This window comes from Botryllus schlosseri, chromosome 2 (genome assembly GCF_051294905.1).
Source record: "Botryllus schlosseri isolate E-star chromosome 2, Bs_hap1, whole genome shotgun sequence".
NCBI classification, from domain to species: Eukaryota; Metazoa; Chordata; class Ascidiacea; order Stolidobranchia; family Styelidae; genus Botryllus; species Botryllus schlosseri.
Genome location: NC_137237.1, coordinates 23,894,973 through 23,922,204, shown reverse-complemented (window position 1 = coordinate 23,922,204; position 27,232 = coordinate 23,894,973). Strand labels below are relative to the sequence as shown.

The 27,232-nt window shown below is 40.9% G+C and overlaps 1 protein-coding gene across 2 annotated transcripts in view; it reads right to left on the bottom strand.

Annotated features, from left to right (window-relative positions):
- Nucleotides 1-241: 241 nt before the first annotated feature.
- Nucleotides 242-27,232, bottom strand: part of LOC145434245 (uncharacterized) — a 42,726-nt gene continuing 15,735 nt past the window's right edge. The window contains exons 6-22 of one of the 2 annotated variants that reach the window (XM_080311593.1): nucleotides 23,259-23,294; nucleotides 19,504-19,665; nucleotides 19,353-19,446; nucleotides 18,450-18,499; nucleotides 13,823-13,894; nucleotides 13,633-13,756; nucleotides 12,490-12,597; nucleotides 12,332-12,395; nucleotides 12,165-12,251; nucleotides 7,188-7,317; nucleotides 6,317-6,474; nucleotides 6,074-6,255; nucleotides 2,783-2,908; nucleotides 2,460-2,567; nucleotides 2,172-2,390; nucleotides 973-1,133; nucleotides 242-616 (exon numbers count right to left, since the gene is read on the bottom strand). In XM_080311593.1, coding sequence (XP_080167719.1) covers nucleotides 396-616; nucleotides 973-1,133; nucleotides 2,172-2,390; nucleotides 2,460-2,567; nucleotides 2,783-2,908; nucleotides 6,074-6,255; nucleotides 6,317-6,474; nucleotides 7,188-7,317; nucleotides 12,165-12,251; nucleotides 12,332-12,395; nucleotides 12,490-12,597; nucleotides 13,633-13,756; nucleotides 13,823-13,894; nucleotides 18,450-18,499; nucleotides 19,353-19,446; nucleotides 19,504-19,665; nucleotides 23,259-23,294 — 2,102 coding nt within the window. In that variant the 3' untranslated portion in view covers nucleotides 242-395. Of the gene's footprint in view, nucleotides 617-972; nucleotides 1,134-2,171; nucleotides 2,391-2,459; nucleotides 2,568-2,782; nucleotides 2,909-3,660; nucleotides 3,837-6,073; nucleotides 6,256-6,316; nucleotides 6,475-7,187; nucleotides 7,318-12,164; nucleotides 12,252-12,331; nucleotides 12,396-12,489; nucleotides 12,598-13,632; nucleotides 13,757-13,822; nucleotides 13,895-18,449; nucleotides 18,500-19,352; nucleotides 19,447-19,503; nucleotides 19,666-23,258; nucleotides 23,295-27,232 lie in introns of those variants that run through there. The other variant, XR_013913311.1, reaches the window with a different exon arrangement.

The window sequence follows — 27,232 nt, the reverse complement described above, 5'->3', positions numbered from 1 at the left end:
CAAATCCGAAACGCATAGGAAAGTGATGCGCTCCATAAAGAAATATGAAGTTGGTATCGTGTGCGTCTCACGGATGACGGTTTTTATAGTAGGCCCACGTTTGAGCGATTTCAATATATTTTGGCTATGCCGACAATCCTGATGAGACTTCAAGAAAAACGACATGCACCAAAGTGATTAACAGAGAGCACTGCACCATAGATCATAAAACGCTCACGGTAGACTTACAAGAGAAGAAAAGTTGTTCCGAAATATCAATATATTTTCACGCGGTAATGCGATGGTTCTGCTTGTTTATACGACTTATAATAATTTTCTGAAAGCTTGTCAATTTGCGCAAACCGAAATTGCCAACCACGGTACGTGGATGAGATATAGGCCTAATATAGCCTACCCTACATTAATACATTTGAATCTGGCGAGGTGGTTTTATCATGCAGAGAGATATGTTTTGATTGCGTCGTGCTTATCGATGACGATATCGATGATTTGATAATTTTCATCCTTCCACAGATGATTTCGGGTAGATCGGAGTACAGCAACGGGTTGAGAGCACTGTTTATGGGGACTATTAGTAGTCCGGATGGCAGATAAGCGTCTTTTGGGATACGCACGCCTGGAATGAAACAGACATGATATTATGTACACATATATGTCAATAATACCTATGGGCAACGTTGCACCAAACGTACTCGTTAGTCATCAAGTCTGGTTCGGCCTACACACAGTAAGGTAACTTATACAGTATCCATCAATCGACGAGATTTTGAGAGGGACGAGAGTCAATCGTTAACCAGGCTAAAGTAGAAATAATATTACACACACAGAAGACAATCAAACTCCCAGTCGGAGTGAAATGTTAAACATACTGAGAAGCAGAACTCATCTCTGCATGAGACCAGATGGAAGCGAGTCGACCGAGGTGAAACCGATAGTAATATAAATTAGTCTCATTTGATATCGAAAACCCACCGGAAAGATTCAACAATCCCATAATGCATATCGGCATCCAGCAAAGGAAGTCAGAGATAAGTATCCTTGTTAGTTTGCGTTGCAAATTCTCGTTATGTTTGGTGATTTTCTTTTCTTCCGAACACATCCGTACGAGTTTCCCTTTATTCTTCGTAGCATGTCTATATGTGAATTACAACTTAGCTGAGGATTGGACACAAAGAGAAATAGTCAACATGGCTGAACGAGTCATTATCACGCTTTGGGTTGTGTATTGTTCCCTGTAAACTAGAACTTTTATACGGCGTTAGAACACAAATATACTAACTGATATACATAAATCTTCCAATTTGATACTGAGCAAACATACGATACCGCAAAATCTGTGATATCGGCAGAGACATGGCAGAGTGTCTCTCCGAATTCATGATTCGTTTAAATATTCAATGTCTTGCCAGTCACCGGACATCGGTGTACCCCTGCCTCAAAGTGTAACATTTACAAACTATGTTTTGTCAGGTATATAAAGTAGTGAGTTCATATCCATGCAGCCACCTTGATGTGGTCCACAATACAATACAAAATCCATTAGGGTCGGATAATACCAATTTATCTTCACTAAATACCATATTGGGATGACCCGAGTCATGGCAAGACTTAACTTTACTCAAAATCATTTGGCCTACGCTATATTGCCTTGGCATGACAAAGACTCGAGAAACATGAATTGATTGATGGGAGCAATGTTCCCTTTAAGCTGCGCACGTGCGCAAACGCGCAGTGCTGACACGGTCTCTGCGTGCAGAAAATCTAAGTTGCGCACAAAAAATTCGAAGTGATGACATTTTTTAGTCGTTACGCACTGTTGTCCATGGGTCTGCGCAGTAAGTAGATGAGTGTGCGCACACTCGTCAAAAATTAGAGGAAACATTGGATGGAAGTCAATTTTCAAGTCGACCTTTGCAAAGCATTCTGAAGATAAATTTTGACATGACTTGATTAGATTCCCCATTCACTCGAAGTGACGTATTACGACTGAAAGGTATAATGACTTGATCCAAATACTGCTAGATATCGATTCTCCAACTTTAGTATCACTATTACATTTACTACTCAAAGATATTATGATTTATTGAAAAAATATGTCGCAGCTTATGCACATGTACATTGTACAATGTACAATGTACCTAGACGACAGTACGATACAAAGTTCACAATACCTGTACAACAGTACGTAGATGGCAAGCATGCAAACAAATGCAAAGAAATTGATGAGTAGAATCCCAGTCGAATATCCCCAAGCTTTGCTCTCTTTAGGCTCAGGGAAAAATGCTGGAAGACACACAGAATGACTTGCATAATATCCAAATTCGTAAATTACGGTGATGTTAGGATTCATCTCGGAAATAAGGTTCTTCAGATATTTCCAGTTCGTCGTTCTGTATTGAGAAACGCCTCCGATTACTATATTGATGCTGTTACAGTCCCATATAAAATATATGCGTTACCCGTAGTGTTCCGTGCGAGATGTGGCATTGTGCATCAGATTAAGCCAGTTGATCGTATATGGAACTTCTTTAATTGCTACCACCTTGAAGATATCGTTCGCACTGAAACTGGATATAACAATTAGTTATTTTAAAGCCCAACATTTCAGCAGAGACTTTGATCAAGACATGATTGAATTCAGACTAACGTGCGTCGAGGTTGAACATATACACTTGAATGACAGAGATTACAAAATCTCACGGTATCTTGAATCCAAACTGTTGTCATATTTAAAAAATAAAAAAATAATGGAATGGAGTTACATGAACTCCGTGATACTTACCCTACACTGGACTTGAAAGTATCTTCCATACTCGGAATCACAGGAATAACTGCAAGCAATATCGAAATCACCCATGCCCCCAGAATTGCTACTATCGCACGGCGTAGTTCGGGACGAGCAAATGGTCTGTTAGGGTGGAAAAGATTAGATTATTCACAGAAAGTCACAGCGATAGGCTACTCCCGATGCAACAACATTCTAGGCGCCGGTTTGCGTGCGTACGTAACGTACCATGAAAATACACTTACTTGATGAGCGCCACTCAATTCACTGTTTTTATCTCTATTATTAATAATACAGCTACCAAATACACATGGAGACACAATAGGATTGGTCACTACATTTTTGAATTATGCAAACATTTTGACATAACAACTTCGACAAAAAATTGGTATGAATACAGCCCAGCACCAGTGACAGAAAACGACCGAGTAAAAATTTTTTGGGATGTACCAGTTATAACTGACCGCGAAATCAGGAGCAACCGCCCAGATATGATAATCAAACTGAAACGAAAAGGGAATGCTTATTCATTGAACTGGCCGTCCCAGCTGTTCAAATCATGCTACAACAGGAATCAGAAAAACAATCGAAATACGCAGACCTCAAAATGGAAAGTGAGAAAATGTGGCGATGCAAAGTAAACATTGTACCGATAGTCATTGACGCTACAGCGGTCGTAACCAAAAAACTCATGAGACATATCCAACAGATTCCGGGTAACGTTCGATTCGACATGATCGAAGAAATCACGTTATTGGGCACAGTGCATATTCTTCGGAAGGCCTTGATGCACCACTGGACTAAAATTACACTTGTGCGCATAAATCACAGCATAATTTCTGTAATTTTGATTCTTCATTTTCAATTATCTTTACCTTTGCTCTACAACACTTGCCAATTCTTCATCTACCGGAATTCTGTAATCTGAGCTCTTCATGCATAGGAATAACAAATTGACTGTATCACTGAAATTTTAAGAAATTACTCCAATCTCTCCATGTTCCTTTGGGACAGGTTGCTCCCCGGATTATGTGTGTATTTACCAGTTTTACTGTGAATAAAGTATATAAAAATGCCTATAAATATGATATTAATTATATCAATAATAATAACTTCTGGTAAAGAAAACAACACATGACGTGTAATGCAGTTTTGAGATAATTAGAGTCAGACTCGAGTCAACTTTTTCGTGTGACTCAACTTGACTAAACGTTTCAGAAATATGGATTGATTCGCGAAGCGGAGCAAAATTACGAGTAAACTTCCAGTCATCAACTATCGGTGTCGACTAGGGCTACCATATTTTGGAATCTGGAAGGGGGGACACTTTTACCAAATCATAAAAGTTAGTTGACGGTAATTGAAAACGGATGTATTTGTAAAATTCACTGGAAAAAGCCGTCAGTGACTTTGCGATTCAACGTTTCCAAATATCTTGGTGATTGGATACTCTTCCTCCAAGAAAAATGCGCTTTTTGCCGCTGCTTATCGTCTAGATTGGTTGTCCGTTTGGTGTGTGTGTTGCCTGAACGCACGAGGCGCGAAAAATTTATATAATTCATGATTGAGTCGGCATATTGCAATCAATTTTTATGCTCTCTCTGCTCACGTGATCAGATTTACCGGAAGCGCTGATCAAGTCAGGTGTGTTGGAAAAGGTATAGGACCCCTAAATAATAATTAAAGTCTTCGGGCGTACCTACTTTTGTCTTCCGTTTTCACATGCTCCGACAACCATTCCATGTTAAACGGCTCGCACTTCTTTGTTAATTTGGCTTGGTGAAGGGATGAGCATGAGAAACTACCCGTTCGTTTTGCCATTATTAAAAGCGATCAGTATAAACGGTGACAAGCAGAATTAGCGAGTATTCACTCAACGTTGGCCACACAGGCAAGCAGCTAGCCAAAACACTTGCAGCGACACAAACGGACGCGTGTAACCGCAAGTACTATAGACGGCGAATCGTAATTTTGTGGACAATATGTGACGTCACAATCACTCCGTGTACGTACATCGTGATTGGTGACTACTATTGGTGATTACTAGTAGTCGCACGACTGGCACGAGAACGCACTTCAAATCAATACATGCGATCGACGTAGGCATACCTACTATCAAGACATACAGTTATATATAATGATACGATTATTCAAGTCTGACTGAAGCAAGAACAATATTAGCGTATGACCTTATCGACAGAACATTCCCGTTCAAACAAATCGAATAAAATCAAAATTTGTGCTGCTGAGAAGCTGATGTAATTCAACGCCCCACAGTGCGCAGCTGAAGCATATCCCGATCAACGTTTGCAAGGGGATGGATTTTTTCAATAATATTGGTGCTTGTACTTGCATATTCTCCTATCTCACCATACGTGATCAGATTTGCCTGATGGAAGCGATGACTTCGAAAATTCACGGCATGTGATTGTACAGTAAATCTTATGCAATGTTCATGCCACGCGGAGAATATTATTCGTTAGTTTCTCGCAGATTAACTTCGAATTATTATTTATTGATAACTTTTTTAAACCATGTTATTTCGCCATCCCCAGAAAAAGATTGCGCTATTGAAATGAGGCCCACGTCATTGCAAATTATCATCTCTTCACAGTGCGCAATATTTACCATTACGTGCCGCACTTGTACCTCGGTTTCAGACTTCAGCGAGAACTATTTGTCCTTGGCAATGTTCCGTCTAATTTTTCACGAGTCTGCGCGCTTGCGCGATACCTTGGAGAACAGTGCGCATTTTGCAACGACTAAAAAAAGTCATCACTTCAGATTTTTTGTGCGCAGCTTAGATTTTCTGTGCGCCGAGACCGTTTCAGCACTGCGCATTTTAAGGGAGCTGTCTAGTTACCATACCTTGGAATCCGGTAAGGATGACGCTTTTCACAAATCATAAAAGTCAGTTCAGGGGACTAGAAAACTGCTGGTTCTGAAATTTGTACTGGAAATCATGTTATGTCAACTAAAAACAAGTTATTTTTCCAGTCTAACTCCCGAATGACCCGCTCGGACGTCCGCATTAGGCTACATATTTTGCGTCATTTATGGCATTTTTTACTTCAGCCTGTCCATTAGCCTGGCTGTCAAAACTATAAAGGAGGACGAATTTACAAAAAGGAGGACATTTAGCCGTCATCGGAGGGCATTTTCGATTTCCTGAAAAAGGAGGACACATCCTTCTAAACCTAGGCAAAAGATACCAAGTATACTGCAGTCTATTCGGAAATGTAGAATTGATCCACAACAGATTTTATGGTGATCAAATATGATGCTCACCTCACTACAGCACGCAATCTATAAATTGCTATCAAAAGCATTGTTAAAACTGATTGCTCTGATCCAATAACCATTATCACTCCAAGTGTAGAGCATGTAGTGCTACTACGCCATTCGCGATCAACTTGACAGTAACGCACATCCAGATTAGATGCCTTTATACATATCACCAGAGTGTAGACCTGCTTATTAACAATTCACAAATGACTGGATAAAAATCAGCAATCACGAACGGCTTCTTACCCCGACAAGAAGGTCAGACACCGCTAAGCTTAATAACATGATGTTTATGAGCGTCGTATGGCCAGAAACACTTTGCCTGCTTCGCAATGTCTTCCTCTTCCGCATTGCACGGAACGTTAGTACGATTACTGTGGTACATCCTACGGTTGCCGCAATACCTGATATCCACAAGATAATGAGAGCAGAATGAATGCGAGTATGGAATAATTCAAAGTGGCTATATGGCTATAGATATACCGATAGGTGTGTGTGTTGGATCCCCAACTGTTACAGAGCATGACTTAATGTTGCAATAATACGTGGTCTTATCCTGTGATATACTTCAGCTTCACAATATCGCGCATAAGTTCCACAAGAAGCTTATCATAACTTTATTTATGATAGGATGCTGTTGATGAGTCTTATTTCACAAAGATTGATTTTTGCCTTCAAGAGATACTATTTCCAATTCAGCGATAACCTATTCCAGTTCTAGAACATTGCTTTGATATCACGCTATTGTGGTGCAATCCAGGTGCAATCCAGTTACCAGGATAAATGCGGCTCTTTCGTCCGGTTGGTATGACAATTGCATTGGTAAAAGTGATGCAAACTTATACCCAAACTACATTCTACTTCAGATAATCCAAAGTGTTAAAAGTATGTGGTTTTGCTGAAAAAATGTTAAGTAGAAGTGGGCGTCGTCTGAAAACAAAACCGCTGGAGGAAGTCGTTCTTATTTCGTTTACTAACAATTGATGATTTAGCCAGCCCCCATCTAATAGGGAACAACATATTTGTTTCAAATTGTGGTTATGGACGAGGAAAGAGCGTTGCAAAAATCACACAAATCTATCGTTTTCCGAAATGAGCCTTCGTAATAACAACTCACTGATTATCCAAGCAATAGCAAAGATTCTCTTGTCCGTTATAAAATTATCTTCGTCAGAAAATGCACTTCTAATGCATCCACGTTGGCATTCATCGGAACCAGATTTGCAATCCTGGATACCATCGCATACCTGTATAATAAAAATACGCTACGACTATACGGCTGTTCATAATGTTTCGGGTGTTAAAATCTGGATCGAATATTGATATTATGAGTTAAGTGGAGATGCGAAAGTCGGTTTTCTCGACTACGAAAATTATACGCGCTCTGAAACCATAATTACTTCATAAACGAGTGCTATCCTTTCTTGCCACCGAGTGAGACATACAATCTAGTTCATGTGTGGGCAAACTTTTTAGCTCGAGGGCCGCATTCAACATGCGAATGCATTAGCCAATACGCTACCTTTTAGTTGAGGAGATAGCGTAGTGGTGGTGACGATAAGCGCCTACCACTCAGGCGACCCGGGCTCGATTCAGCTTTGGAGGCCATTCTGGGCCCCTCTTCCCACACATAGCTATTCTTACGGCGACAAAAAAGTCCGGAAAGAGAACCGACGAAAGGGCGCACTCACAAGAAAGAGCCGCGGAATAGAGACAGACATCGAAAAAGGAACTGTGACATCGGGCATTAGGCCGAGGTGGATGCCAGTTTAAGAGACCGAAACTACAACCGCAACTGGTCGTTCGGCATCCTCCTATCTGTTCATAAAATCGCATTGTACATTGTGTGTGTCTTGTTCAGATTATGTATATAGTATACTATTATAACAAGTAGCCTAACTGATGACATTAAGATAATACATATATTTATAACAATTCAAATATTGATTTGATGACAACACACGCGCATCAGAAGCATAACCGAGATTTATGAGCTGACAGTCCTCAATAACCAATGTGTTAAAATTAGTGATCAAAGTCGGCTGTGACGATTCTTAGAGCAGGATGGAAATTTGAATATGTGAGCAGCGAGCGGTTCATAGAATTGCTGATTCTGCTTGTGGTTTAGCTTCAGAACCAGGGCTGTGGAGTCGGAGTCGGTGGAGTCGGAGTCGGTGGAGTCGGAGTCGGAGTCGGGGTAATTTTCGCTTGATGGAGTCGGAGTCGGAGTCGGAGTCGTGAAAACTATAATAGCTGGAGTCGGAGTCGTGGGGAAAATACTGACTGGAGTCGGAGTCGGAGTTTGTGAGAATGGCCCTGACTTCGACTCCGACTCCGACTCCAACTTCTGTATCATGAAAACATTTGCTTTCAAAGAATTTTCAATAGAATTTTTATGTACCACCAATCACTGTTATTAATAACTAGGGATGGTGTGAACCTCTGAAAGGTTCAGGTTCGTGTGAACGCGAACCTTTTTGAAAGGTTCTGTGTGAACGCGAACGTGAACCTCATGACGTAACGTGACGTCATATTGCTAATTCCAACCCTATCTTTCAATGAAGTGATAGCCTATATTAATGTGCACGATACCCAGCGACGACTCGGGCCACATAATGCCACAATCCTGAAGTAGCCTACATATTGGCGTTTTAGGTCGCTAAATGTATCAACCTATAGGCAATCAGATGATACAATACTCCCATAAAATCAATATTATCCGTCGCTTTGCCAACAATTTCGACGAGGACTTATCCAGGGAATATAAGCTTACGCCTTAACGGTCTTGGCCATACCGGACAATGTATTCGGCGTCAGAGTGTTGCTGCATTGATATTGAGCAGAGTGTAAAACAGGTTTCCATACTTTGCTACCGATATTAGACTACCCCACAAGTTATACAGCTGTAGCCAATACCTCAATCGCACGGATTTGGTTTCAATGATACAGTTAACATATGAAGTCAAGATTGAACCCGTACGCCTGCTAGGTTTGTTAGATCAAAAAACGATATCAATCTCATTGATTGGTTGAATAAGCATCATTCGCTGACTACATGAAGTGTATTTTGCCCTTGATGTTGTGTGATTGCGGGTTAAGTTCACAGCAGAGAGTCACTAAATATTCACAAACGGAAAGCTGGATATTTCGAGCAAACTTTTGTAACGAAGCAAGTAAAATTTTTAGGATTGTCAAGGTGCATGCTCGCTTTGTGTTGATTTTTCTATACATAGAGTGACCCGCAGTTAAAATGCAAAAAATTCGAACCAAAGATATCATAATGAAGTGAAAATTGTAATATATGAAAAAAGTTCACAGTGCAGAACCTACCAAGGTTCTGTTGTGAACGCGAACCTCCAAATTTCCGAGGTTCACACACAGAACGCGAACGTGAACCACACGTTCACACCATCCCTATTAATAACCATAGAGATCAGGTGCGACCAGCCCGTGGCACACAGGCCAAATTTGGCACACGAGAAGGCTAGGTGTGGCCTGCGAGGTAATTCTCGAAATTATTTATGACATCAGGTAAAATTGCAAGGCCAACCAAAATTTGATTAGCATGACTGCGAAATTAGATGATGACTAAAACAACATTTCTGACGCATTGACGTATCCAGGTGCCAGCCACATTTATCGCAGATCTTCGTATATGACCATAAAGTAGAATATTTCATAGCGGATTTATTTGACTTGAAATTTTTCTCGGTACTTCGCATGATTCATTGTCACTAGATTTCTTGCATTCAGTATTTGAGCCCCCTTCTGAAAATTATAAATACATATTATTCACAGAATTGAGTCTAACTATATTCGCAATTAGGAAATAACGTGTCGTCCAACATGCGGATTCGCTTGTGCATTCGCAGCGAGATCGTCGACAAAGCATTTGCACAAAATAATAGAGGCATGTTCACTGATACCGTCGATTTTGCTATGTCTAAACGTCTAATAATCCTGTCCTTGCCAAATGAGCCCAGTGGTATACAGATGCGACCCCCAATGTATATTAGCAACATATTTATTGATATAATTCAGTCATTATCTTGCAAAAAAATTTCGCATTTCGCGCGACCAGGGCCTTGTTGCGCACTGCACAGTTGCATGACACATTGTTATCAATTTTAGAGCGTATTAATATAAGTCTTGTTTGCAATGTCACCTAATTCGGTTCGCTTCTATAGGATATCGGACGACTAAAAAAAGGTTATCAACATTCCAGTTGCCCGCGCAATGGTTCGTAAATCTCATGCGTCCCTTTGGCCGAAAAATTTGCCCTGATATAGATAAAATTAGACATTATTTGCAAATTGCATTTCAGTTGCACTGGGGAAGAAAATCGCAATATGCGTTTTCGCGATGCAGTCAAAATTGATGCAATTTTTGGAATTATACCATGATACTGTTGCAGAGCAAATGCATCGGCTGGTTATGTAAAATGCTTCCCACTAGACAAAATTAAAAATATTTGTAGTGTAGCTTAGCTGTTTGGGTCGAACAAATGATTAAAAAAGACTACAAGTCTTAGTCCTTGAATACTTGACTAAGTACATGTAGACTAGACATATAGGCTATGGTCTTTGACTACTTAACTAAATTCCATTTATGACCAATGTCTATTAGTAGTAGGAGTGTGCGTGCTTGTAATCAGTATAGTGTGCAATGACAAAATTAGTAAGTTCAATATTTTTATTAGTTGCTGACTCATACACAATAGCTACACTTGGATTTTTATCTACATTTTTATTGTACAGGATTGGATATCTGCCATATTTGAATGATTCATACATCTCAGGATATTAGTGGATATTAGTCCATGTTATAAAAACTTGAAAAAGGAAGGATATTTAGCAAATCTTTCTTTCATGTTAATTGCATAGTGGATAATTCGAGCTGCGCCACAATGAAACAATTTAGCATGCCACCGTTAATCATATGTTCGCATATGTTTAATGGTTGTATGATAGTTATTCAACCGACAATGAGGCATGTAATTTTGGAAGTAAATTGGTAATAATGCTGGAGTCGGAGTCGGGAGTCGGAGTCGGAGTCGGTACGTTTAAAGACCCAGGAGTCGGAGTCGGAGTCGGAGTCGGTACGTTTATAGACTCAGGAGTCGGAGTCGGTATATTGAAAATGTGTGGAGTCGGAGTCGGAGCCGGAGTCGGTGGTAAAATTTACCGACTCCACAGCCCTGTTCAGAACACACGATGCTCACAATGTCATAACCATGTTACCTTGCATTGCACTACGCCTCAGCAAATGGCTTACTGTATTAATCTTGCCTTCTTCACGTTCTTTTGAGAAGACGACAGAAGCATAATTTATAGGGATTGTGTGAACCTCTGAAAGGTTCAGGTTCGTGTGAACGCGAACGTTAACCACATGACGTCAAGTGACGTCATATTGCTAATTCCAACCCTATATTTCAGTGAAGTTATATATTAATATACACGATATACCTCTTAGCGACGACTCCAGCCTCAATTGAAGTACATACTGAGTACTGACCTTTTCAACGTCAACAAATGTATCAACAGGGGCAATCAAATGATATAATAATCCCATAAAATCAATATCTCCAACGCTTTTTCAGCAAGGAAATATTAGCTTAATACGCCTTAACAGTCTAGGCCAGACCGGACAATATATTCGGCGTTCGAGTATTGCTACGCTGATATTGAGCAGAGTGTAAAACGGGTTTCTATACTTGCTACCGATATTACCCCATGATCAAGTTATACAGGTGTCATTTGTCAAGCACCTGTGTTCACGGAAAAGGCATTTCTGTAAAGTAGTGTTCGTCCGATCGACATCATGTGACCAAGAGACACGATTTTTTGTGATAAAGTGGAACTGGGGTTATATTGCTAAACTTAATATCCTGTAAAGTGTGTCTCTCATGAAATGATAGAACTTCCCTTTACTAATTTCTCACCAACCGAAACAACAGTGAAATTTATGCAATATGTAAAATAGGTGCTAATTGTTCGCCGCTGCAACTTATTTCTGAAGTTAGCATAAATAGCTGACTTCTATATATTGGGGTTATTTCACATTATAAATAAACGGTAAGAGTCAACAATCTCACTGCATCCTCGTGTATGTACTCCAGAAGTCCTGTGTCATTGCAGCGAAATAGCGAGCAGTTACGTTCATCGGCCTTATTTTGACAATCCTAAACGGTAGATCTCAAAATAATATATGAGCTGCTATAGTTCCAACAAATAAATCATCCTGTATTTACGGTACACGTACATCTCGTCGATTGCAGCGATAGTGTGAAGGGATGTTCGGAAGTGGGTCTTCTGAGCAGTAGAAACTGAAAAAATGGAAGAAGATCGTGATGAGAATCGATACCGGCGTGCACACTATTAGAAATCAACAATAACAGTGTATTGTATATGGTATCTTACTTTTTCACGCACCCCCGCTCGTCTGCGAAGTTCTCACAAAACTGTAATCCATCGCACATTTCGTTTAACGAGACAAGGTTTACGACTGTTGCATTCACGGGAACGCATCTACAAGAAAATGGATGCGAAGCATTCTAAAGCCTCTCCGTTGGCTAAGCGCGTTAATGTCGTGGACAGACAGATTTCACTCTGGCGAAATTTTAATTTTGTTATAGTCATTATAACACAAAATTCGAACCCTGAAAGACATATATCTGTAACTGTAAAATCCTAGTGCTGTAATACCTTAATATCATCAATGGTCAGGCTTTTTTCCGCTACTCATTTTCGTTGTATATGTATGTGCTGATGTAGCCTATTCCTTATTTACCGACAGCTGGGGTTGCATTTAAAACGAACGGTGTTCTAAAACACTTTGTTTAAATCATGTTTTAAACAGTGCTTCAAACAAATGCCTTTAAAATAATTTTTTTCAAACGTTGCATAACTATGCCATAATTGTGTAAATACTTACGAAAAACATTTAGTATGAGCCTACGGACGATTTGCAGCCAATATAGCCGGCGCATGAGATATGGAGTGGCTGGGGCTCTCAAAATCGTCGTTGCTTTAACAGTTATATGAAGTATATATATATATAATTGGTGTGGACTGGGTGTTCTGATGATGATTTCCGCCAACCGTAAATTGCTGCATAACATTGCAGTAATGGTTAAAGATATTCTTGGTCTGTTTAAGACAGTGGTCGGAAGCCCTTTTCGTCGAAGGAGTTATATTTATCCTGCATTTTCAAATATCAATGTCAATCCACTGTGACGTCACGATTAAATATTCGTGACGTCATGACTAGAAAAAAAAGTAAAAAATATGTTCTAAACAAGGACCATGTTTTAAAGATGTTTGTTTTAAATTAATTTTTGTTCTAAATGCAACCCTACTTATAGCACATTCAACCACAAACAAGTCTCAGACGTATCACGAAGCCAGGCTCGGTTATAATATTGACATAAATTGACGCGATCGCACAATTTAAGCTTGATCCACAGTATACTAACTAATTTGTGAATTCATCTTTTTAGTTGTTAGTAAAGGTCTATATATAGATTCTTGTTTGTTCAATTGCTCATTGTTCGGAAAAGTCACCCGGGATATCCTGTTGTGTTTTTATATGTGGTGAAGTAATTGCAGAATTCAGCCTTTGTTTCACATTCACATTCTTCGCTTAAAATGTTCGAACATTCCGGTATCCCGTCGCAGGCTGTGGCATCTGCAAACAGAAAGATCTCTTAGATACGCAAAGGGATTTCTGGATTCATTCGAAATTATATTTTACTGATGGTACTGGTGCCATTGAAGCAAATGAAGTCCTTCGATTTTGTGGGAAGGTCATTCGTAGAAGTCGATCCTGAAAAGCAGACGAAGTGAGGAAAAGATCAAGGACGACGATATGCCGCGACTCTTGGTTAGCGATGAATCCCATCAGCGTTTAAGAATATTAACGAAAACGATCTTTCAGGACATATAAACTAGACCCGGAATAGGAACCATTTGATCAGTGAATATGGCTATTCGCGATATAAATATACCATACACAATACATTATATCGATTATATCCATTGTTTCGACTCATAAAATGATGTAAGTCTTTTCAAATATTATACTATCTACTCGGCCACGTGTAAAAAGCAAGGATGTATGTGTGAATAAGTATATGCCATGTGAAAAGTAGGCCCATGTATAGTTTGGCGACAAAAACTATTGAAACAGTTGAGAACTTATAATTTGACTACTTTAGCAAGCTATAATTGAATACTTTGCAAAGCAGAAGTATTTCGTCATACTGACCATCTCAATAATTTTTGTGACCCGCTAGGACATTTGAATGCGACAGTGTTCGGTCGACTCGAGTCTACGTTTTCAGATGACTTGACGAGACATCACGAGTTATTTTGCAGAAATGGCTTGACTTGACTCGGCACTTCAGAAATGTGGATTGACCCGTTTCTCGTGAAAATTTTCGAGTCAATTTCAAGTCATACAAGAATAATCGGTTTCGACTAAATCACTGTACCTGTACTTAGAGTCGTACATATGTACCCGACTCTTTGATCTGAACAGTGTGAGCAACCCACCATTCAACGATTGCGCAGCCTGGCTTTACTGAGCTTCCGTCGTTATGTCGCACATAAATTTGATTGCGTATTGCATCATACAAATTAGTTTCATTTGAGCTTTCATATTCGACCCTCTATTTCAAATTTTCAAGACTATTTGGCTGATGATTGCTGAGAGGCCATACAGGTAACGACGTAGTTCTACATATATGTGAGCCATAATACGCATCATTGAATGCATAATGAACTCTATATTCATTACTCGATTTACAATTAATAGCGACCCAATCTCTACTTCAGTCGTCTTATAAAATGCAATGACTTGAATCATGCCATGTACTTCGAAAATGCGTCCTGACTTGACTTGGCTTTTATTCATTCACATTAACATTCCAATTTTGGGATCACATAGCTAACTTTGGGTCACATGTCACACCTGATGAAGGATCGGAGCTCCGGATGCCCGTGTGATACATGAAATTATACTCTGCAAGCAGGGCTGTGGAGTCGGTGAATTTTACCACACACTCCGGCTCCGACTCCGACTCCACACATTTTCAATATACCGACTCCGACTCCGACTCCTGAGTCTTTAAACGTACCGACTCCGACTCCGACTCCGACTCCTGGGTCTTTAAACGTACCGACTCCGACTCCGACTCCCGACTCCGACTCCAGCATTATTACCAATTTACTTCGAAAATTACATGCCTCATTGTCGGTTGAATAACTATCATACAACCATTAAACATATGCGAACATATGATTAACGTTGCATGCTAAATTGTTTCATTGTGGCACAGCTCGAATTATCCACTATGCAATTAACATGAAAGATAGATTTTCTAAATATCCTTCCTTTTTCAAGTTTTTATAACATGGCCTCTGTAATATCCTGAAATGTATGAATCATTCAAATATGGAAGATATCCAATCCTGTATAATAAAAATATAGATTAGAAATCCAAGTGTAGCTCTTGTGTATGAGTCAGCAACTAATAAAGAGATTGAACTTACTCGTTTTGTCATTGCACACTATCCTGATTACAGTGTTGGGATCAAGTCACTACCTTCGAGTCACGAGTCATTTCGAGTCATTGCACATTTTGACTCGAGTCAAGTCAAGTCAATCGATTTTCGAAGGTGACTCGAGTCAAGTCAAGTCACTCGATTTTTGGAGGTGACTCGAGTCAAGTCGAGTCAAGTCAAGTCAAGTCACGAGTCAAGTCACAATTCAAGTCAAGTAGCTTTTCTAAGTATGAGGCATGGTTACGTCATTGCATTTTGCTAGCTGTCTGAAATACAGATTGAGTGATCATCGATTCCGAACCGTAGAACGAATATAAAGTTAAATACATATGCACGAAGGCGCTGTATCGCTCACATATACGTAGAACTGATAAACTACGTAATTAATTTCATAGCCTCAGTCTATAGTTACCAGCCAAAATAGAGAATAGAGATATGAAGTGATAAGATACAATCCATTACCCATTTGCAAATTGATGTGATACAATTCGAGCCAGCGCCAATGGCAGATGACTATATAAACTAACTATATTCGAATTCAATTTCAATAAAACAAAAGGTTTGGTCCAGGTAAGAACAGAGAACAGAAATAGAATTTTGCTATCAAATTAATTTACTAAACTATAGTTTACGACGAACGTAAGCTGTAAGCTTCGATCACTTCATTTGCTGTCAATTTATTTGTGATAGGCAATGGAGGCTCAGTAACACGCACGATCGCAGAATGATTGGTCTCTCTTATGGATCACACCAGCGTTTCGTGAACAATCCGACCATTTGCAAGATATGGTGATTTTTATCGACACCGATTACTTGATGACTTGAAATTGACTCGTGAATTTTGCTCCGAGTCACGAGTCAATCCGCATTTTTTATCCGCCGAGTCAAGTCAAGTCAAGTCATTTTAGCAAAGTGACTCGAGTCAAGTCAAGTCATACGTAAAAGGTGACTCGAGTCTGACTCGAGTCAAGTCATGACTCGAGTCATCCCAACACTGCCTGATTACAAGCACACGCACTCTTACAACTAACAGGCATTGGTCATAAATGGAATTTAGTTAAGTAGTCAAAGACCATAGCCTATGTCTAGTCTACATGTAGGCCTACTTAATCAAGTATTCAAGGATTGGGACTTGCAGTCTTTCTTAATCATTTGTTCGACCCAAACAGCTAAGCTACACTACAAATAGTTTTAATTTTGTCAAATGGGAAGCATCGTTTGGTCATATTTACATCATTTTTACAATTTTACAAAACCAGCCGATGCATTTGCTCTGTCACAGTATCATGGTATAATTCTAAGAATTGCATCAATTTTGACTGCATCGCGAAAACGCATATTGCGAATTTCTTCCCCTGTGTAAGTATTTGCAAGTATTGTCTAATTTATCTATTTCGGGCAGGGGTGGGCAACTTTTTCGGCCAAAGGGACACATGAGATTTACGAACCATTGCACGGGCCAGTGGAATGTTGATAACCTTTTTTTAGTCGTCCGATAGGAGCGAACCGAATTAGGTAACATTGCAAACAAGACTTATATTATTACGCTCTAAAATTGATAACAATATGTGATGCAACTGTGCAGTGCGCAATCAGGCCCTGGTCGCGCGAAGCGCTAAAATTTTTTGCAAGATAATGACTGAATTATATCAATAAATATGTTGCTAACATACATTGTGGGTCGCATCTGTATACCACAGGATACCACAGGATTATTCGACGTTTAGACATAGCAAAATCAGTTAACATGCCTCTATCATTTTGTGCAAATGTTTTGTCGACGATCTCGCTGCGAGTACACAAGCGAAGCTGCATGTTGGACGACACGTTATCTCCTAATTGCGAATATAGTTGACTCAATTCTGTGAATAATATGTAGCCTATTTATAATTTTCAGAAGGGGGCTCAAATACTGAATGCAAGAAATCTAGTGACAATGAATCATGCGAAGTACCGAGAAAAATTTCAAGTTCAATAAATCTGCTATGAAATATTCTACTTTATGGTCATATACGAAGATCTGGGATAAATGTGGCTGGCCCCTGGATACGTCATTGCGTCAGAACTGTTGTTTTAGTCATCAAATATCGCGGTCATGCTAATCAAATTTTGGTTGGCCTTGCAATTGTACCTGATGTCATAAATACTTTCGAGAATTAACTCGCAGGCAACACCTAACCTTCTGTTGTGCCAAATTTGGCCTGCGTGCCACGGGCTGGCCGCACCTGATCTGTATGGTTATCAATAACAGTGATTGGTGGTACATAAAAATTCTATTGAAAATTCTTTGAAAGCAAATGTTTTCATGATACAGAAGTTGGAGTCGGAGTCGGAGTCGAAGTCAGGGTCATTCTCACAAACTCCGACTCCGACTCCAGTCAGTATTTTCCCCACGACTCCGACTCCGACTCCAGCTATTATTGTTTTCACGACTCCGACTCCGACTCCGACTCCGACTCCATCAAGCGAAAATTACCCAGACTCCGACTCCGACTCCGACTCCACAGCCCTGTCTGCAAGTGGGCGTTAAATATGGTGGGAAAGCAAACAATATCTTATTATTGGTCATATTGAGTGGCTTGATTTGACTCGCGAGTCAAAATGTGCAACGACTCCATATGACTTCTGACTCAAAGGTATACTACTATAGTGGCATGATCCCAACACGGACACTTGACTGTGAACGAATACGTAAGCGTGACCTGCCGACAAAAAAGCTTACCCAGCCCGAGTTAGCCTATTAGACAATTTGAGTGCTCTCGACAAGATAATCTATTAATATCAGTGTTCCTATAAGCAGGCAGAACCAAGCTTACCACAGCCACTTTTGTAGCTCGCCGCATCCTCATTATTTATGCAATCTGTTCTGTAACAAAACATCGCATATACGTATTATAATTACGAAAAGTCTTGTTCTTTGCCAACGTATGAGCAACGCTATGTGCTGGTGAAGCGAGTGGCACCGTGTGCAAAGCGACACTAATGGTTGCTGGTTCTAGTCTCGGCTCTGCCACGTTTCTATATGTCGGAGAGCTCCTCATCGCCGATCCCGCTGTTAACGGAACATCTTGAAAAGCCCGGAGGAAGAGTGAGCCGAGCTCCAAAGTCGGCAGCAGAGAGATCCGACATTGGACGCAAGAAAATCGAGAGTGAATGAAAGCGTGGGAGGGCGCGAGCATGGAAAGTCGTCCTCAATACTCAAAGCAAAAGATACTAAACTTTACCAAATGCATTGACGTGACGCAAAAGGCTCCGAGAGGAGGTAAGCGCCACTGTTTTTGCGTATATTAATAATAATAATAACCCTTTGTGTGTGCCCGAGTTGAATGCCAGGTTGAGAAACCATAACTTGGTCGTATCGGCATCGCCTTATCAGCCATACATCGCATTTTGTCTTGTGTATCACATTGTGTCTTGGGCGGAGGAAAATATAAAATGCCAGCGATTATTAATATTAAAAGTCAGGGAGAGACTTAGATGCTTGCTGCTATAACTGACCCGGAGACAGTGTCCTCACCCCACCGATTTGCGGTACCAGTAATAATCTCGCGTATCAGAATTGTAAATGTCGTGTTAATGGGGTAATCATTTTACATTGATATCATATATCTGCTACATCTGGTTAAGAGTACACGTCTCTATCATTCATGTTGATCATTGCAATTGTATCTGACGAGAGCACAGAATACGGTATGCTTTCATTAATGTAATATACCCACTCATTCTGGCAAATAATAGCTGCGTCTATTGCTGTGTACGTCCCGTTTGCAGACAGACAATACGGTCGATTTTCGTTTCCATTTACTGCGTTATCTATAGAATCGACCACAGTTCAAAAACCACGCCAGGTCTATATACCAAAGATTTTACCGCCCAATATCATTTTTTCGCAGATTTTCGGTCGACTTTGCGGAGAGCAAAGACACTCATCGCTGAGATCCGGGCAATTGAACGCCCCATCGCATATCGACGACCTCACTATCACAACATCTTGATGCGACAGACATTGGAAGCAATATTCATCCATGATGGCTGAAATAAAACTCGGATAACCCAGAACCAAAATTCAGACGAGTGGGCTATACACAATTACACATACAAGCATTGGAATAAATTTGCCTTCCAATACTGGCGGTTAATTTGCAATTAATCATTAGAAATATGATGGGATTGTGTAAAATGAATAAACACAGTCAAACAAGAAACTGTACGATAGGTGTGTTCAAAAGTGATTTTTTTTCTCGGAGTGTACTGGCTACTTGATAAAATTGTTAGGTTACCTAATTCAAGCCTGCACACCAAATTTGGTTCCATTCCAGCCAGTAGCCGCATTGCTACAGGAGAAGAAAGTTTCTATTTATTATATAAAAATAAACAAATTAAAATTTCAAAATTTTCTGTTTACCCCATGAAAGTGTTAGGTTGTCCTAACCTTTAATTATTTATTATAGGTGTGCCCACCGCAAATACTATTTTATTCACATCCAAATTTTTCGACGGCAATAACTCCGCTTCCTCTGGTTGGAATTGAGCCTCCCTTTACGAGTTGGCCTAGTATTCTATTGATGGCCAACCAGACATAAGACACGGCGGTGGTGCTATCAGTCGTACTATTACAAAGCTACATCGAATTTCTACCGACTATACGTGTGGATAATTCGTTACCCTATGAAAATCGTTGCAAATACTTGTGATGTAATTAATTACGAACTGGATTAACAAATCCGACATTTATACTGGCAGTAGCTTCGTACAACGTAGTACTGTACTTTGATCACAAATGTACAGTTTATGTCATAGCAATCGATTAGATCCGTCAAACAATCGAGTACGATTACGATAATTTCTGATTTTTTCGATTGTTCTACATTGCAATTACGATTTCTTGAAAATACTGCGATCGTCGGACCCATGTCCCATGACTGATACATCATATATATGCATTTCTAGTCAAAACATAGAACATAAATATTTTCATCTGGTTGGTCTTTTCTGAAAGCACTGCACTCTAAATATAGATGTGGTCTCAAGTTAAAGATAAGATTGGGATTTTTTTTGCAGCAGCCATTTTCGTTAGACAGCCACCGTATTCTGACTGCAGCTAAAAGATTTCTTTCCGGTGCATCATAGCACACGCAAGATCTCTGTAAGCTTCATTGGGAATTTTCTGTCATGTACCCTATCACTGTTGTATATAGTTTCTCGACGCGACGTCCAACTTAATCCTGTTCTTTTAGGTTAGGCATTACGTGGAAAATATCTTATGCGTCAGTCACTTTTCTTCCAGGTGATGCAACAGCACGGACTCTGACTGTAACCTATATCCGTATAATCACCGAAGACATTCCTGGTCAATGCATATTGCCGTATGCATTACAAAAGTTACCATCATCTGACATCAAGAATAATGAATCACAACTTTCGTTACATAATTCTTGTGGGTTGAGCAATGTGAGCATTCGTCCTATATGCATCTACAATTACATTAATTGCCCATCAGATAAGAGGGCATTTGTACGGTACCGGCAGCGTACAACTGAGCCTCGGCCAGTAGGGTTGATAATAATAGGCCTACGAATGATATTACATGAATTTAAATGTTGTATGTTGCAATGGCAGCCCATGCTGTCGCATTATGTGAAAGCAAAGTGAGTGACGTGTCTTATGTTTTCCACGTACTGCATTTAAAGAACTGGGGTTAGAAGAAGGAGGTCGCGTCGTGAAGCTGTAACAGTGACGAAAATTGTGCCTAAAATTCTCAAAGAGTTAAGAAACGATGTCACGCGATGACCAGTTACCTCGATATCACAGATATCTGTGTGTGCTATGGCGTATTCTTTTACTACTCTTTTAGTTGCACTTCGAATACGGTGGATTTCTGAAGAAAATAGGTGCCGACAAATCGTTTTTCGTAATTTTATCTTTAGTTTGAGACCAAATCATATCTCAAGCGTAGTGCCCCTTTATTTTTAGGAGTAACTAATGTGACGCGAAGTGCACGTGGGGGAAGCCAGGGAGGGTAAGGTATGCTCTTGGCGAAAGGAGTGTGTATTCACTCAAAAGGTGATATACGAAAACAGCATCTATCTCGGAATTATGTAGCGGTTATAAATCCTACGTGTCTTCGTATATACCCTCCAACGTCCCTACGTATACACTATACTAGCTCTGAGGGGGCCCCAAATTATTTCGTGAATTAGCATAAATTATAGAGTATTTTTTGAAAATTTATGCAATTTTTTAAAGTTGCCAAATATCTTGATTATTTGGTACTCTTCCCCCATGAAAAAACACGCAAGCTTTATAGAAATGGACATATCGGCGTTGGCCATTAACACGCCACTACGCACCAAGATATATAACGATTTAGGACTTATTACATGGGACTCCAAGAAGTGTGCCAGAACGATCGGCAGCGCGAAAAGCTTGGCCGAAACGGACTGCCCTTACGCAGACCGAAAACTTCGTTATATATACAAAATAATAGGTTTAATTGTCCATAGGCGCCTTAATGACTGGCGCCATATGTTTCAGTCTTGGCAATCTGAACCTCAGAAGACAAATACCATCCAGCAGGAAAAAATATATGCCAGTGAAGAAATACCAATTTGAAATCGTGTGCGTCTTTTAGTTTAGTACGTTTGAGCGATTCTATATTTTTGATATAGCAGACAGGAGGTCACGAAATAAAATCATGTAACGAAGTCATACCAACGGATCCGCCCGCCCGAAAAAGTTTAATTATTATTTACGGACGGGCCCTACAGTTTCCGGTAAATCTGATAACGTGAGCAGAGAGGACAAGATATTGATAGCAATATATATGCAATTCCTGATCTTATTGGCCGATTGTATGATGAATTATCGAAAATTTTCGCGCTTCGAGCTGGCTCACTAAACAATGCAGCTAATTTCGTGGCAAAAGCGAACACTGTGATGAGGGGTCGGTTTATCACCCTGTGAGAACCCAAAACCCAAGTTTTTGTGAGGGGGGGGGGCTGACGAAGTGCTGTTTCGTTCCTGCCAACGGGTATACGCCTGAAGATGTCTAATTATTATTGGGCGGTCCTACGTTTTAAAACAGACCTCGCTCAGCTCTACCGGTAAATCTGATTACGTGAACAGAGAGAGGATCAAAATTGATAGCAATATATATGTAATTCCCGATCATATTGCCCGATTCAATCAATAATTACTGAAATTTTTCGCGCTTCGCGCGTCTAGGCGGGAAAAGCTGTCTCACCAAACGGACACCCAATGGAGATGTCAAATAGCGTCAAAAAGCGGATAGCCAAAGGGGGGTCTGGGGGGCGAAGCCCCCCATAAGTTAGGTTTATCACCCCATGGGGGCCCAAGGCCAACGTTTTTTTTGGGAGGGAGGGGGGGCTGACGAAGTGCTGTTACGGCCCTGATGACAGAGGACAAATAGTCTAACTAACCTAACGGTACCCCTGATGTAGGTCATGTTTGACTTTGGAGAGTCCTACCTGTAGTCAATCAGTTTTCAACATTCAACTGACTTCTAAACTATATAAGATTATTGAGGTATTGCATTTGAATTGCAACCTACTATGTACCACGACTAGATATGGAGACGAAGGATTTGAGGAATTTGGAAGACTCACCTCGTCTGGGACCATCGCAAATTCCCGGTTTAACAACTGAAAACAAACATTATATGTTAAGACACTCTACTCATTGGTATAGGCTAGTAGGACAGAACATTAAAACTTGTATTCACTCGATAACTGAATGCTCACCTATGTATGGCGATGTATCATCTGCTAATCTTACCAGTGGAGCATCCAGCCGAGATCAAGGGGGGGGGGGCAGTGGCGTAGCAGCCCCTTGGCGATTATGGCTCCGCGCCAAGGGCGGCAGGCTCCAAGGGGGCGGCAAAGTGAGGCTGAACAGTGCACAGTGTACACAGCCGGCTAAAAGCAGCGTAATGATAGTCCTAATATTTAGTCAAACTGGTCTCAAACTCAATCGAAAGTCAGTGTCGCACTGATTCCGGAACACCCAAATTTAAATGTAAGCATGGCAATGGAATCACTCCAAAATAGCCGTCAAAGCCAATTGTTCCGAACAATCGGAGCGCCGCATCACAATGACCAATTGACCATGGTAAAATAAATTATATCGAGCGGCACCGCAATGACCTTAGCCATGGTAATGGAAATCATATCGAGCGATTTTCAGAGTTGTATGGCTATTTCGGGGTAATTCCGTTGCCTTGACCAGCTTTTAAATTGTATTTGCGGAATCATGGCAACAATAGCTTTCGATTAAGATCGGTTTTGTTAAATTGGAGTTAGGAGGGGGGGAGATAGCATAGTGGTGACGATAAGCGCCTACCGCCCAGGCGGCCCTAGTCGATTCTGGTTCGGAGGTTATTCTGGTCTCCTATTTCCCCTCGCCAACAAAAAAGCCCACAAAAAGACCCGATGAAAGAGCGCACTTACAAGGAATGGAGAAAGACCAAAAGACCGCGAAATAGAGACTAACATCGAAAAAGGAACTGTGAAATCGGGCTAGTCCGCTAGTGCCGTGCATGAGGCCGAGGTGGATGCCAGTTCAAGAGACCGCTACTGCAAACGCAGCTGGTCGTTCGACATTCTCCTATCTGTTCATTACATCGCATTTACTCTTATCCATTGTACATTGGGTGTGTCTGTCTTGTGCGGATGAATATATCTCTGAGATTACTGATAAAGGGCTGGTGCGGAGCAGTGAAACCACGTTTGATCGTAATGCAACAGCGTTTGATGTTTTACAGTGGTATTAGTTCAATCACACATATACTTGATTCGACACCATATTTATGCTCGTGTCTGAAACTTTGTCTGACCATTAGTGTTTCAATTACGAGCTGTGAAAGGAGCTTCTCAAAGCTCAAACTGATAAAGTCTTACTTACGTTCTACCATGAATGATGATCGGCTATCCGCTCTATCCATTCTTTCTATATAAAGAGACTACGTTCAAAATCTTGATTTTGAGGATATTGTCGCTGATATCGCTTCGGCGAAAGCCCGAAAAGTTCAGTTTTGAGGCGGCTATTGATTTTTTTGCTTAAAACATTCGTTCACCATTTCTTGTCTGCGTTATTTTTGGCCTTATAAACGCTGACAGGTTGAGGTTTCTTTCTCAAGCAATATAAGACTTTTGAGACACGACAAATTATTTGTAATTATTTATATTGAAAAGATTGCTTGAACATGAAACTTTCTCATGGTTTGTTTTATCACTGCACCGTATACATCAACACATAAGGAGATGTAATTAACCATAGCATAAAAACGGGCGATCGCGATCATCACAGAGTTGTGCAATGTGCATGAATGTGTGCTTTTCGATGGCTTTACTAGCCGTACGGCAGAGCGCGTAGTACGCGCGAAGATAATCAGACCTTAATTGCTGGCACCTAGCACGTTAGTCAGTCAATTACTGCAGCGTACACACTGGGATAATAACTTAAGCGACAAAGAAACTTGTCATGCAGCTGATATCATTAGGTCAACTTTACTACTATGCCTACTGAATTCTCCCGTTCAGCGGCAACATAGGCCTGTATTTCAACGACAGAAATATATATATATATATATCGGCTTTCAATTAAATAAAAGGAAAAACGAAAACAGGAAACAAAGGAACATCAAGATAATCAATTTTGAGCCCTTATTAAGCGGCTCCAGCGTGGGCGGTCGTGGGCGTCTTCGAGCGATAGCCCGCGTTGCGCTAGCTCAGTCTCTATTGTTGAGCGCCATGTCGTCCTATTCCAGCCACCTCTGCGCCATGGCTCCGTCGGAATGTGGTTGATGATGGCGGCGGCTGGTTGATCGTCTTAATGCCGCACTAGATGACCGATTAACCGTAAGCGTCGTTCAGCAGCCAGCAAACGGCATGGAACTGTTTTTGTGAGTTTGCGCAGAGCATTGGTGGATATGTGCTCCGGGTGGTGGATGCCGAGTGCGTAGCGGAGGAGTGCATCGTAGTTGGCGTTAAGTGTCTTAGCCAGCTTTTCTGTCAGCGTGAGTGCTTCTATTCCGTAAAGAAGAACCTGCTCGACAGTGGCACGGGAAATGCGGGTCTTGAGTTGGGGTGAGGCACTTGAGTGGAAGAGGCAATGTAGCCGTCTTGCCGCGCCCCAGGCCTTTGCTCGCCTCGCCTTCAGTGCTTTTCCAGAGTCCGCGACTTCAATACCGAGGTATATAAAACTCTTGACATTCTTGAGCCTGACTTCTCTCAGTTGAATTGGTGTCGAGTTCTCCGGCAGAGCTGGTATGGCCAGAACCTCAGTCTTCTTGGCATTGATCTGGAGGCCAATAAGAGCGGCGGCGGCCTCTAGTTGGTTGATGAGGCGTTGTGCCGACGCGGTATTCGGGGCAAGCAAGGCGAGGTCGTCTGCGTAGGCAAGAATACCTACGTGGATAGCCTCGCGAGTCGTACGCGTACGCGTTCCTTGCGGTGGCCGCCATTCAAAGAAGTCCGAGTTGTCCGAGAAGGCCGTTCGTAGCACGAAGTCAAGGATTATCACGAACAAGAATGGTGCCAAGGTGTCACCTTGAAGCACGCCAGCCGAAGTGGTAAAATCTCCGCTTGGACCGTCGTCTGTTCGAACTCGCGCTCGTGTGTCAATGTAGAGGGCCATAATGGCGTACCTTATCACCTCAGGAATTCCATAGAATCTCAGAACGACAGAAAGACACCTAACAATTGGTAATGTGGATCGCTAGGCGTCTATTTTGAAATGTGAATGTAAATTATAGGTCATTTCCCGCCGATGATCGCGAAGACAATGTGGATTTGAGAACAGCATTGCCGTACTGGCGCCGCCATGTCTGCGTCACGCTGATCAATCTACACGCCATGCAATCCTGAATCAGGTGCAGCGAATTCGCGCGTGATATTGATTGCCGACAGTTTCGTCTTTGCAATTACATATCGCGTCGACCAAATAGATTACATTTTCATTTTCGCTTTCATTTTCGTTTTTGCAAGGCGATAGAGGAACTGAGGGAAGAAAGTTGAGAACGTCAGCAACTGCCACAGCTGAAATGTAGCTGAACAAGCGCAAAGTGCGTACGGAATTATATAAAATTATATATATAGGTCTAGCTTTGTCTTCGTTCGGACTAAGAGCACCATCACCGAGGTAATTGAGGTATCCATCAAAAAAGAATTAGCGAAATATTATGACTTTTTTTATCCTTTCGACTAATTTAACGCATAATTCCAATATTTTGTAGGGGTTTTCGACCCCCTAAATAACAGTTAAGGCGTCATATTTTCCCTACGAAAAACGACTATGTTGAACTCATAAATTAGCAAATACTTGAGGCTATATTTGACATAAATTTTTACGATTTTGAAAAGGGGGTTCCGACCCTCTAAACCCCCTGGATGCGCCACTAAATCTTACCCATAAAACATACCATCTAACAACCTGTTCCATGCTCTGGCCACATATCGCAAAACATTGTTTTAAACGAGTCGTAACGCGCGAAATCCAAAAGCCAAATTTTTGCACTCACAATGATGTACAGCAGGGGTGTAAAACATACGGCCCGCGGGCCGCATCCGGCTCGCCAGACGAT